Source organism: Harpia harpyja, chromosome 20, assembly GCF_026419915.1.
Source record: "Harpia harpyja isolate bHarHar1 chromosome 20, bHarHar1 primary haplotype, whole genome shotgun sequence".
Classification (NCBI taxonomy): Eukaryota; Metazoa; Chordata; class Aves; order Accipitriformes; family Accipitridae; genus Harpia; species Harpia harpyja.
Window position 1 is genome coordinate 19,076,787 of NC_068959.1, and position 12,723 is coordinate 19,089,509.

Sequence of the window (12,723 nt, forward strand, 5' to 3'; positions counted from 1 at the left end):
CTGTACTATGTAAAAGGAGAAAAAAAAAAAAAAAAAGGAAGAAAAAACGTAAGACAGTATTAACAACAAAGGCAACAAATGATTGGAGCTGGTGTCATGGTTTACATTACTTTCACAATTATTCCAGGTTTGCATATTTCGAAATATATTAGCCCAATTTGATTTCAAAGCTCAGTTATTTGAATTATAAATCATTATGTCCCTCCTAGCTGATCAGTCGTGAAATATCTTTGAATTCATTTACATAATGGAATATGTTAGTCATTCCTTTATGTCTTTGAAGCCATAGCGTGCTCTCATGCATGTTCAGTTCTTTCTAATAATTAACTTTTCCACTGTATATTTTTGTAGAAAAATAACTACAGTTTCATTGTTATTTTCTACAATAACTTGGGGTAAAATATTTATAGTCTCTCAAAAATTCTTTATCCATGTCTTTGTTAGCTTTATGTTATGAAAGGCTCTCCCTTGTAATGGGCAGGGGGGGAACAGCTATGTAGCTTTGCAATATAAAACCAGGTAATATGTGTCAAATGTTATAGATTGACAGAGGAACATCATCTTAAAACTAGATTAGGAGATTTTCCAATAGCAGCTATAAAACATATTCTTACACTTTTACCTGTTTAAAAAAAAATTAATCCATTTAAAATGAAAAGGGAAATTGTTTATTCCCATAAAAGTAATTGAACTCTTCAGTCAATTATGTGTGGGAATGGCAGAGTGAAGCAAGCACTCAAAACAAAAAAAGAAAAGAAAATAGTAACAATAATAAGTGTAACGGGTATTTGTAAAACCTTCTGTGTTTGTACAGGACTGTAGGCACTACTGTACAGTCTAAAGTTATGCAGTCATACTGGTTATTTCTTAAAGAACTTGATCAATGTCAGGGATCAACAGTGTTCAGTAAACTAATAGTTTTTATACTATTCATTGTAGAACGTACAAGCCCATAAGTCATTTCATTCATGTGATGCCTTCAGTACTTATGAATGTTTCTGGGGTTTGAATTTTTCTCTGGCATTCCTGAAAAAGTGTATTAGTATACTTGGATATCATAAAGCCTTTTACATCCCCATTTTACAGATGCAGAACTGAGACAGTGAAATTTGACTGACTGGCTGAAAGTCATACCGCAATTTTATGTCAAATGAAGGAGAAGCAGGAGTCAGAAAATCCAGGCCATTGCTTTGGCCGTTCTCTTGCTCCTTGTTACAAACATCCCTCGTGGCAGCGGTTACCTCTGTACAAAAGCTCACAAAGATGTCGGCATGGCTCTTTTTGGAATACACAGTATTATCTGCTCTGCCCAACCCCAAATGTTTGAATCGTCTGAGACAGGGAATTAGTGTGTGCTCGTGCTATTAAAGATGTTCATAATTCACAGAGCTAGGAAAGGACTCAAGTTGTGAAACAAGTCTTAACCGTCTGAACTATAAGGGCTTCTATAACACAGTTTTTGCAAACTCAACTTTTGATTTCAATATTTCTCATGCTTTTTAAAAGAAACCTTAAGAAAAACATGACATTTCATCAGGTATAACTACCTAGTAAGTCATGCTAGCATCTGTGATCTGTACAATATGCGCAGTCCAGGAAAGACGTTGCTTCTGCGTCATTTAGCGTGCATCTCCCTGGGAGCCTTTGTACGCAAGCAGGTGCACACAGGCTCAGGCTTATCCTCCCGGACCAGGGCCAGGAGCGTCAGCCTGGGAGTCACGTAGCTTTGCCGGTGCCACGCACAGCCCGGACCAGCGGACCTTCCAGAGGGACGTGCGTCGAGAGCAGCGCGGGGTGCCTGGGGCCGACGCCGTACTCCTGTAGTTAGTTCCCGGCCAGCTGGGCCGTCGCTGGCCTCAGTTTAGACAGTTTGGGGAGTGGGAGATTTCGGGTCATGCTTAGCGGTAGTCAGTTAGATTTGCTTTGTATTTTATAAAGTTGGAGGAACTGGGATTCCTGTGGGAGTATCCATAGATGCGTCCAGAATTCCCAGCTGTACCGTCTGGTTACGGACTTTTCTCTGGCTCTGAGACTTTGTATGTTCTTAAGAAATTTCTGTTCAGTTCTTATACATCTGAAAATACTTTGGTTAAGCGTTTAACATAGCTTAGTATGTATGAGATGTATTTTTATCTGTCGTAACTGTAACAAATGAAATGTGATTTTTGATGGGCCTGGAAGATCACCTCTGTGATTTTGAGGCTGTTACTTCAATGCTGCTTAGGGCTGCTGCCAGTCCCGTTGCCAAGTGCCAGTCGTCTTCAATGCAGGCAGTTGCAAAACCATTTTTGTTTGTTTGTTTGTTTTTAACATGCTGATGACATGGGCCTATCTGGGGAAAAACCAGCACCATTTATTATCAGAAACTCTCCGTTTAATTATAAAAGTCATTCAGTTCATTCGTCTCTTTTGTGACTAGAATATATGCCATGAAAAGTAATTGCTTTAATTAATAATAGATTATGGTCTTTGATGTTCTAAAGAATATCTCTATGATATATATTTCTAGATGAGATTCAGATTTTTTTTTTTTTTAACATACGCTTGTTGTTGTTTCAGTTAGGACTTTTTTCTCACTAAAAACTCCTGAAAGTTTGTACAACCTGATAATGTAATCATAATGCTGCGAGGCTGATTTTTCCTTAACACCTGGTACTTATAGTCTCCTGAAAAAGCTTGTGAAAATAGAGGCTGTGAAATTCATGCTTCAAAATCACACAGTAAGTTTTCTTACTATGTTAAAAAGCATTGTGTGTAGTAAATTTTGGAGAACACTTAACTTTTCATACACTTATGTTTCAACAGAGTAAGCACTTCCCTTTCTTGGGCATCAGTGATAATCACAGCCTCAGTGACCTTAGGTGCCGGACAGTGTTCTACACTGCTCTCACTCGTCTTCTCATGGTAGATTTAGGTAAGTTCCACCTCCCATCTCCCTGAGACACCTTGCTGTCTTGTGTAGTACTATGAATTTTTAAGGTTATTAAACCAATCAAACAGCAGCTTAATTGTACAGTAAATATGTTATAGTTGGTATTTAAATCACTGCCTATCAACTTTTGAGATTTATGGCATTAAGCAATAACACTGTATTTGTTTGTTGTCTTCTGTCGAAGAAATGAGATGAGTTGATTTTCTGCAGAGAAGCACTTTTTGTATTAACGATAAGGATTTACAACATTAAGTGCCTGAGTAAGTGTTTTGCGTTTCCAGGTGACATACCAATTATGCCAGAACCTTCCAGCTTCTAGTAGAAGGTTTTTTAATTTCACTTCTTCATGCAAGTTCCCAATATACAAAGACCCTCCGAGTTTTAATAACCATTGACAAGAGTTCTGCAGCTCAATCAGCAATACTTAAACATGCACTTGGCGTTACCTTTTGAGTTGTCCTTTGGAAATTAGAGAGGTTAGACACATGTAAGGCCCAGTGCATGCTTTAATAGTTAAATGTGGTAAAGGACTCGGTCACTTTGAATCCAGGCACTGCCCTTGGCCGCCGGAGTAAAATGCAGAACTCTGTCTGCGTGATTAGCTCTCTGTTGTCTAAGTGGAGAAGGCTGGGCTTGTCAAAACGAACACTGAAACGAATTGTATGTTAAAGCAGCTGATGGTGAAGAATGCTGCCTCTGATCAGAGGCCCTGCTCAGAGTTGTGGGCTTATGGCTGCTGAGGATCTGCCTTACAGACTGCTTTCGTGAGGATGGATGCCTGTAGGTGTTCCGAGGGGGGCCGCTGAGGAGGGTCTTCAAAAAATAAGAAGGCAAGTCTTTTGTGTACTGATTTCCAGCCCTCATGCAAGGACTTAAGTAGGCAACATGTGTGCAGAAGAGAGCGACACAGACAGTCATAAGCCATCAGTTGTTACTCCCCTTGCTGATGACGGGTGCCTGTACTGTCTACTGCTACACGGTGCTGAAAACAGTTAACTTCGAGGCAAGACCGAGCCACATTTATCAGCGTTTTCTTAAAGAACGGCAACTGTGAGCTGGATCTGCGTTTATTTGCGGTTAAGCTGCTTTCAGTACTGGCTCAGTGTTGTGTAACATAAGCAATAGGTACATTTTCTAATATAAAATGGGTTGCACATGCAATTTCAGTAACTTTTCCTACAGGGGAAAAAAAAAAAGATTTGGTAAAAACAAGATCACAGGTGTTAAAAATTACAACTCAAAGTAAAGGTTGTGTAAATATGTGTCGGACAAAACGCAGGCACGTGACTTACGAATGGCTGCAAGCTGATAGAGGTCGTTGCGATTCCTCTGGATAACAACTCTACAAGATCTGAAATGATTAGGAGTATCTGGAAAAAGCATACGTCAGTCTTGTGGCTATTGTCCTTTGTGTTCTTACTGGAATAAACTTGTTTGGGTTTGAACTGATAGAAAAGCACATCTAGAGACACAAACAGGCGTAAGTTGCGTTTTAGGATCCTAATTTAATAAGTAAGGTGTACACAAACTATCCTTTCAATGTGTTTGTGCAGCACTAAATGGCAGTATTCATACCTTGTGAATCAAAAGATATTTTCAAACTGTGAAAACTGGCATTTTTAGACAAAAAAGCATTTAACCACATTTCCTTTCTGGTTTTTTTTCAAATTAAATGAAGAGCTTTATATAAAATCCTTTCATATGAATGATAAACAATTTACGTGGAAACAAAATTAAGAGGAATTTTTATTGGTGGGGGTTGTTTTAAGTAATTGTTTGATGTAGAAATATTTTTGGAGATTAGTTGAATACAGTAAGTTCCGAATATTTACATTTTAAACAATGTGCTGCTGTTGGAGTAACTGGCAAAGTTTAATTGTAGTAGGAAGGAACAGTAATATATTAATTGGTATTTGCTTCACAATGCACTTCAGTTTCTGTTGAATTACTTTAACCTCATATGAATATAATTAGACTTTGAATTCCTTATGTGCCCCGGGTTGTGTTTTTAATAATTTTTTTGGCATTTAGAATTGCATAATTTTGTCCAAGATTCTTAATCCAAGATTTCCAAAATAAACTGAATATTCTTTTGTGTGAAGTATAACCAAAACTAATACACCACCAGTAAAAGTAATGTTTAAATAAAAGTTTTTACTAGGATTAATAAGTTTTAATCACTTTTTCTTCTGCACTACCAAAAGGAGTACATCTAAGCTGTAGAAAATACCTCCAGGAGCTATTCAGCATGATTTGTCAGTGTCCTGTACTTACAGGTATATGCAGTCATGCTCAGTGCCAAACCTCTCCAAACTCTATTGCTGTAAGCCACACACAGATCTACTATGACTTACAAGTGAGGCATCTCTTTTCTTTCAAAGGACATAATAAGGATGTGTGTCTGTAGTCTGAATTATAGAAAATGAAAAATTTACCATGGTAGGTTGGAGTAGGATAGTTTCTTCCTTTCCTTAATAATACTGTACTGTTCATGGGATGTGAATGTGGCTTGTACAGGAATGCAAAAGAAATGTATAGGTAGTAATTTGTGTTGCTTTTCTAAAACTTACAAATTATTTTATTAATAGGGCAATACTATATAGGATCCTAATTGTATATTCTTTCTTCATTGCCTACCCTGAAATTTAAAACAGAAATAGCACATGGGATTTCCCCTTACCCCATTTCCAGAACTAGCTGGTTTGTCATTAAAGTGTTGGTCCCAATCAGCATTGGCCATTCTGGTAGTTCTTTGGTCTTCTCAACTTTTTAACGAAGTATCCTTGAGATTCTACCTTCAGGAAGGGTTCATCTTGAATTTGGATGTGTACATAGTATCTTTGTGGAGGTTGTCTTCCAATGATATGTAGCACTTTAGATGAGATGGAGTATTACTTTTGCTATCTTGTGATAATTCAGGTTTTTCCTGAGAACTCTGTAAATGGCAATTGAGCCCTGATCCTGCATAGAGCAGTATCCAAATGACTTTTGTTAGTCTGTACACTAGCATGGGACAATACCAGCATGGGACTCTTTCTAAATGATTGGGGCTTTGGGTTTTTTTGGCTCTGAGGAAAATCTGATAAGCGATTAAGAGGAGAAAAGCATCAGGGATATGCAATATATATAGAAATAGCTTAACTCCTAGGAGGGTAAGAGGAAGCTGATGCTGGTTGAGCAAAGAGGTTGAGAGCACAGAAACTAATACTGTATTGGAACTGCCTGGGGAGCTGGAGTTGGTGAAGTAAGGAGATAGAAGCAAGAAGCTGGGGTTACTGTGAGTAATCGGAAGAGGACACAAGAGTCCAGAAATGACAAATAAAAAGACTGACTTGTGTTGAAAGGAGCAGAGAGAAGACGGCAGAGGAGACAGGCAAAGATGGACAGGATTGGATTTTCCCAAAGTCCACGAGATCCTGTGGCTGCCAGCAGTAGCTCTGAAATCTAAGACAAACTGTCTCACCCCCTTTGGTTCTCTTGCAGGTGCAGGATGCATGTCACAGATTTAGTCAGTTACTTTGCTAGTTTAAGAACGTTCTTGAGCATAGATTGCAATTTGAAGGCTCCGTAACTGTGGCTGACCAGTGCAGTAGCAGTAAGTTATTGAAAGTATTTCCTTTGCTTTTAAAAATAACAGGGGGCACGAAAGCCCTGTATGAAAAGGAAGCACTTCAGGTCACAGAGCCAAGTATTCAGAACTGAGGAAATGCCATAATTGGGATTGCCTCTGCAACTTTCCTTTCCTCTCCATTGTAAATATTTACATTGTTATGAGGCAATTCTAGTTGCAGGATCACAATTATTTCTCTCAGAGGATATTTGCCTCTTTCAGTTCAGAAGATGTGTCATCCTAGCTTAATGAGAAGCTACTGCGTGTTTTGATTTTGGGTTTTTTTTTCTGTGTTGTCATCTGGATTTATGTGTTTGTCCATGCTTTGCTTTCTGTTGTGACTTTTTTTCTTCCTGACCTTTTTTTCTTGGCCTTTTCTATCATTCTTACTGTTGTACGGGGGTGAGTGATTTGGTCTTCGCAGTAGCCCTAGAGTTAAGAGGCTGGAATTAGGCCCATTTTACAGAGGGGTATATGAAGTGTAGAAACTAAACTGTGAAGCGTACACTAACTTTGCACAACCAGTTTGACACACAAAAGACTCCTCCTAACTTCAGTTGCAGCTTAGTTTGCCAGACTTTGCCAATGAAGAGAGAAGGGAGAGAAGCCCTATAGCAAAGAGCTCTTTAAAGAACATAAATTAAATTCCTACTCTGAATTACTCTCGAGGGGAATCTGCAAGCGAGAGGCAAGCTACCCTCATTAAGGGCCTAAAGATAAGTAGCAGGAGTACCAATCCTCGTGCAAATTGCCATTTCTAAAAAGTTGTTGTTTATAGTTACTTGTTCAGTGTCATGACAAAACAAAAACAATCCAGACTTCCAGGTTATCTCTTTCAACTGTCTAACCAAGACAATCTCTTTTTTTCCTACCCACAACGTCTTGTTTCATTTACTCTTAAATTCACACCTTCTGAAACAAATGAGGCAATACTGTCACACAAATAACCCCAAAACAGTCTGGATTTATTTCCACAGCAGCTTCATTCTGTGTACTAAATAGGTAGGAGGTAGAAAAAATAGCATATGATCATAAAAGGCTGCGATTTAAACATTATACTACAAAGTACACATGTGAAAGGGTCTAATTTATTGTTGCAGTTTTAAATGTAACATTTTCTAACTGTCGAGTTTTGACTTTCTTATGTGAATATTCTTCTAGAGTACTGAACAAATGCTGTCAGATTAACAGAGAAAACAGAAATATGAAAAGGAGAAAGATGTGAAATGCAGTGACATGCCAGTCTCGGATACAAGTTGTTTGCGATCAACAATTTGTCTTCTTTGTTTATAGCTCAGTAAAAATATGTCAAACCTCAGGTTTTTGTTCCTGTAGGTCATATGAAAGTTCCCATGATGTCAGTGAGATTTTTCTGTAAAAGCCTAGGAGACTGACCCTTCTGAACAGCAGTGTGAATATGATGTGATGGTTTTGCTGTTTGTTTTGGTTTCTTTTCCTGTAGGTGAAGATGAGGATGAGTTCGAGAATTTCATGCTCCCCCTCACAGTTTCGTTTGAAAGCGTGACTCAGATATTCAACAGTAGTTTTGAACAAGAAGAAGCAAAGGTAGGTGTATTTCAATTATAGGGAAATAAATTATTGATGGAAGAAACTAATAGTGGGGCAAGCATTTAACAACAAGCTTGTCATCTCTTCTGTCAGTCTCTCTTGGCATGTATATATCTGTATACTTCCATGTATATTTATACCTGTATGCATTTATATAATTAGGAATGTAGACAGTAGAGATACAAAGGCTACAAATTACTATCCTAAATAAACTTTGTAAAAGATTTTATAAAGGCCTTTGGATTTTTCAGTACTTTGCAGATCAAGTGACCCCATTTGAGCCCCATTTACAATCAAAAGGACAAATTTGTCTTCAGTGATGGCTTAGCTGTTTCATATGTAATATTCCTCTTTGCCATGCAAGTATCCTGTTTGTGTATATTAACATATTTATTTGGGGGTATGAAGAGACATGTTGTAACACACTTGATAAAACACTGCTGCTTTAAAGTATTTTTTCAGACAAGAATTTATTATATAAATCAAGACTTTATTAAATGGCTGGGCATATATGTATAAATAGGAACTGGTCTTGAAGTATTGCACCCTTAAACTGAACAAAGTGATTAGGATAACTGATAGCTAAATAAGGTTTTTATGTGCCTGTGGGAGCCATATTAGGATTGATTTGACAAGTCGGTTCAGCTGTGGCAACAGTCATAATATCTAACACAACATTATGTTTTATTAGTAAAATCCTTAAGTGTAGCAAGCTGTTTGTGTCAAAACAACAGTATGTTTTAGGGAAGAAAAAGACTTGCTAGATACAAGCTGCATCATCAGGAATGATAATATATTAGAGCGCTGTTGCATTAAAGAGATCCCCTTCTACTGTCACTGAATAAATAGTTAACAATGCACACTGGAGTCTTGCTTCAGCTACACAGGGTAATTTTGAAGAAACCCTAACAGTAATTTTGATTTGCTATTTTACAATATGGTGGAAACTTAAATACTGTATCATCATATTTATCCACTTCCTTTCATAAGAAAATAAACAGATATGCTAGAAATACTTAGTAAATAATTTGTCTGCAGTACATCTCTGACATTACCAGAAGATGCACGGTTCACAACAATCGCTTGAATTAAGCTAATATTTTTTAAAAAATAGCACTTAAAGTTATTTCAGCAATTACTTAATTCTGGTTTCCTCATTTGTTGTTGCTTTATGTATTTAATTATTAAAATTAAACTTTTCATTTATTAAATAGACGCAGCTCAGATGCTGTTCATCTATCTTGGATTCACCTCTTGTATTTTCAAGTTATAAATCCTAAAAATTAGAACAAAGAGGTCATTTGCTAGCATTACCTTTTCTATAGGAAACTGTATTTATCTCATGTGAGGATTCAGTTTATTAAAATAATTTTGCCGTTGTCCTGTCTGGTTTGCTTGAAACCATCTTAGTAGAGAAATTTTAATGGAGTGCCAGTGATATATTCCTAAACTAGCAAGTTCTTAACGACCCTGGAAAGTGACTGCTTGATTACACTTTAACGGTATTTGCAAATAAAATCACAAGTAATTAAGGGGAAATCTCCAGGCTTTTGAGCAAGTTTGATGCATGATAACTGCCTGATTCAGCTTCATCTAGAGTAATGCTGTGTAGACAAGAGCTACTGAGATCAATAGCAACATAATGATAGTGGCAGAATTAAGTGAGTAACCTGAGAACTGTGTCTTCAAAATGCATGCAGCTGCCACAAGCCAGGGCCACACAGTGCACTCCGTGCTTCCGTCCTAAATGTTCATCAAAAGACGCCCTGCAGGAAAATGGAGTTAGATGCTCTTTATTGCTGATCGTGTCTCTTGCCACATTTATCAGGGAAATTGGATTAGCAGTTGGCAGCTGCAGGTAGACAAGGTTCTGCAGTGATTAAATATGCAGCTTGGCTGCATTTGTTGTGACAGACCTTTAGTAAATTCTACTGTAAGCACCATCTGTCTAATTTGTATAAAGAAAACTTGGTGCTTTAAGCTACTGATAAAGAACTAAATCTGTTGCTTTATCATAAACAAAACTTTTGCTCTAAATTCTCTTAAACATAATTTATTAGGTTAAAGCTATTTTTCTATCATGATGAATAAATAATACATGCAAAAGCGCTTTCAGGTACTTCATTTTGCAAGTACTAAAAACAAAAACAGTTCAGTTCTTCAATAAAATGCTTAGTATTCCAATCCACAGGGAGATGACACTGTTAAAATATCACTGTGAAAATGGTCCAGGACTGCCAAATTCATTTAATTTGTGGTTTTTACTAGGACTTTCTAACTGGCTAGGGTTTTTTTTAGTTTTTTAATATTTCTGAAATACACCACTGAAAACCAGTCACAACAAGGGAGCTCGCTCTTTTTAAAATACATTTGTAATCATTAAATCTGCATACAAAACATATGTTTAGGTTTCTTTACTAGGGAGATCAAATTTAATTGAAGGTGGCTTAGGTAATTATGTGCTTTGCTTTCCTTTTTCCTTCTTTTTTTTTTTTTTTTTTTTTTGGCTACTTCCTTCTTCACATTTTTATATTAATAGGAAAAATATCCAGTATTAAAACTGGGGCTAATTTTCTTCTAAGAATTTCAAGGTTTCTCGTGACAATCCGGTTAAGTAATATATCGACTGGGTAGCCAGAATCTCAGTAGTACTTTGTTTATAGTTGTGACATCATCAGATCTGCTAGAAACGCATGAAAAAAAGGATCTGAGGAAAAAGCAGTTAAATAGCAACATGCTATCTTTAGCTGGTTTGTAGAAACTCCATGCTGTTAAATTATTTAAAATCCTTGATTTTCAGCTTGCACACATTAAAAGTTTTCACACTAAGTGCCAAATGTTGCAAACAGCACTTTAACAGAATGATTTTGCTTTGATCCCTGTAGCAGTTCCTGAATAATTTATCACAGGTTATTGCCTTAATTCTGGAGAGGGATAGAGCAATAAAGGCAGATGAAAACACTCCAGTTGAAACACCTTGGGGCCTGCTCATTCCTCTGACACGGCTCTTTTGTTGGAACTATTTAGAGGTTATTAAGACGTGTCTCCAGAATTAAGAGTATGCTGTAAGGATGAAGACAGCCATCTTAATTCTAAAGACAAAGCGCAATGACCCTTCACCTTTTTTTTCCTTTGTTGTTATTATATAGTAGAATTATGAGGGTAATATTATAGCTGCACCCAGTAGTGCCACTATAGTTAAGGGTCTGTCAGACTTTCCATTACAAGCCCCGTTTTGGGGGTGGGTGGCGTGAGCAGTCTCGTCTGTTTTAAATTGCGTTAGTCAGACACTTGGCACGTGTTGGCAAGTCATAGGGTTTTTTCTGTGAATATTTAAATCTTCAGCTCCTTTCCTTTGAAAAATCCATTGAAAAGTCTTCAGGACTTTGAAACAAAATACTTGAATTTATTTTTAAAATGGCTTGGTTTTAATTAATCTTAAGTCAGCCTAGCACTGATACTCAGGGAAGAAAATTTCAAAACCGAAATTTGAACAAAATTGTTTCATTAGCGTGAAATGCAGTGTATAAACCCACATACTACTGACAAGATCCTCTTGCTACATTTCTTGTGTTTACTGCTCTTCACTTCTCATTTTACTCGTTTTGCAGTTGCTGGTGGTGTTACTAACTGTCTCTTTGCCCCAGAAATGGCTGGTGTGCAGCAGTGAATGAAGCAGTAGCTTCATGTATTCTTCAGATTACTCTGTTAAGTTTGCAAGGCACTTCGAATCTCACAGGATGACAGACAAAAAGTAGATGTATAAGTGTATCATGTTGTTTGTCATTAATAAATTTTATGCACATAAGTGCTATTTGAAAACTCATAATGGACTAAAACTAGACTGTCTTGGGATTTGGGGGGGGGGGGGGGGGTCGTTCTTACTAAATGTAACTTAAGCAAGCATGGAATCTAGGGTGATTTTTGGTCCTGTTGGAGTTTAAAGGTGTTTTTACCAGTGACTTAAATGGATCAGGATTTATCTCAGGATTCTGTAGGCTATTATATAGGCTGTTCAGACGTTGCCAGCTGTAGGCAGTGTTATTTTATAAAGTTGAGTTCCAATGGATAATGTCTAAAACACTGAGTTTGCTGGTGTTTGAGTTTACAGGACAAGAATTTTATGGTGCCCTGTAGGTTGAGGTCATTTATTAAGAATAGTGTGGTTAATGGTATGGGCTTTTTAATAACAATACCTGAATTTAAAGAATAGGAAAATGAGAAATGTAGTTTATGTAGTAGTTATTCTCCTTTCTTTAGAATTCAAGGTCAAATGGTGTCTGAAATTGCCTGGTGTTTGTGTAGGTTCCCAGAAATCTGATACTGTAGTTTAAAGAAAGTTGCACATCTACTTTTATTAATAGTTTTTAAAGTCTCATAACCAAACTGTTTCTTAAATATTTTTGCAAAAGAGTGTTTTCTTACAACTGGTTGTCTTTATGAAGACAGAATAAGCATGTTAGAGTAGTATGGGTTTGGCTGGTTGTCTTTTTCTAATCCGTCTTCTAGAGACCACAGTAAGATGGTGCGCTCTTTCTCTCCAAGCGCATCCTCAAACAAAGGCAAGTTCATGTCTTGCCAGGGGCTGTAGCTCCCCTTCTTCCCAGCTCCA

At 37.2% G+C, this 12,723-nt stretch overlaps 1 protein-coding gene across 2 annotated transcripts in view; it reads left to right on the forward strand.

The window, feature by feature from the left end:
• Window positions 1–12,723, forward strand: part of RANBP17 (RAN binding protein 17) — a 166,580-nt gene that overhangs the window by 97,862 nt on the left and 55,995 nt on the right. For both annotated transcript variants that reach the window (XM_052772235.1, XM_052772236.1), the window contains exons 17-19: window positions 2,657–2,720; window positions 2,806–2,914; window positions 8,005–8,108. In XM_052772235.1, the coding sequence (XP_052628195.1) occupies window positions 2,657–2,720; window positions 2,806–2,914; window positions 8,005–8,108 (277 nt within the window). The remainder of the gene's footprint in view (window positions 1–2,656; window positions 2,721–2,805; window positions 2,915–8,004; window positions 8,109–12,723) is intronic.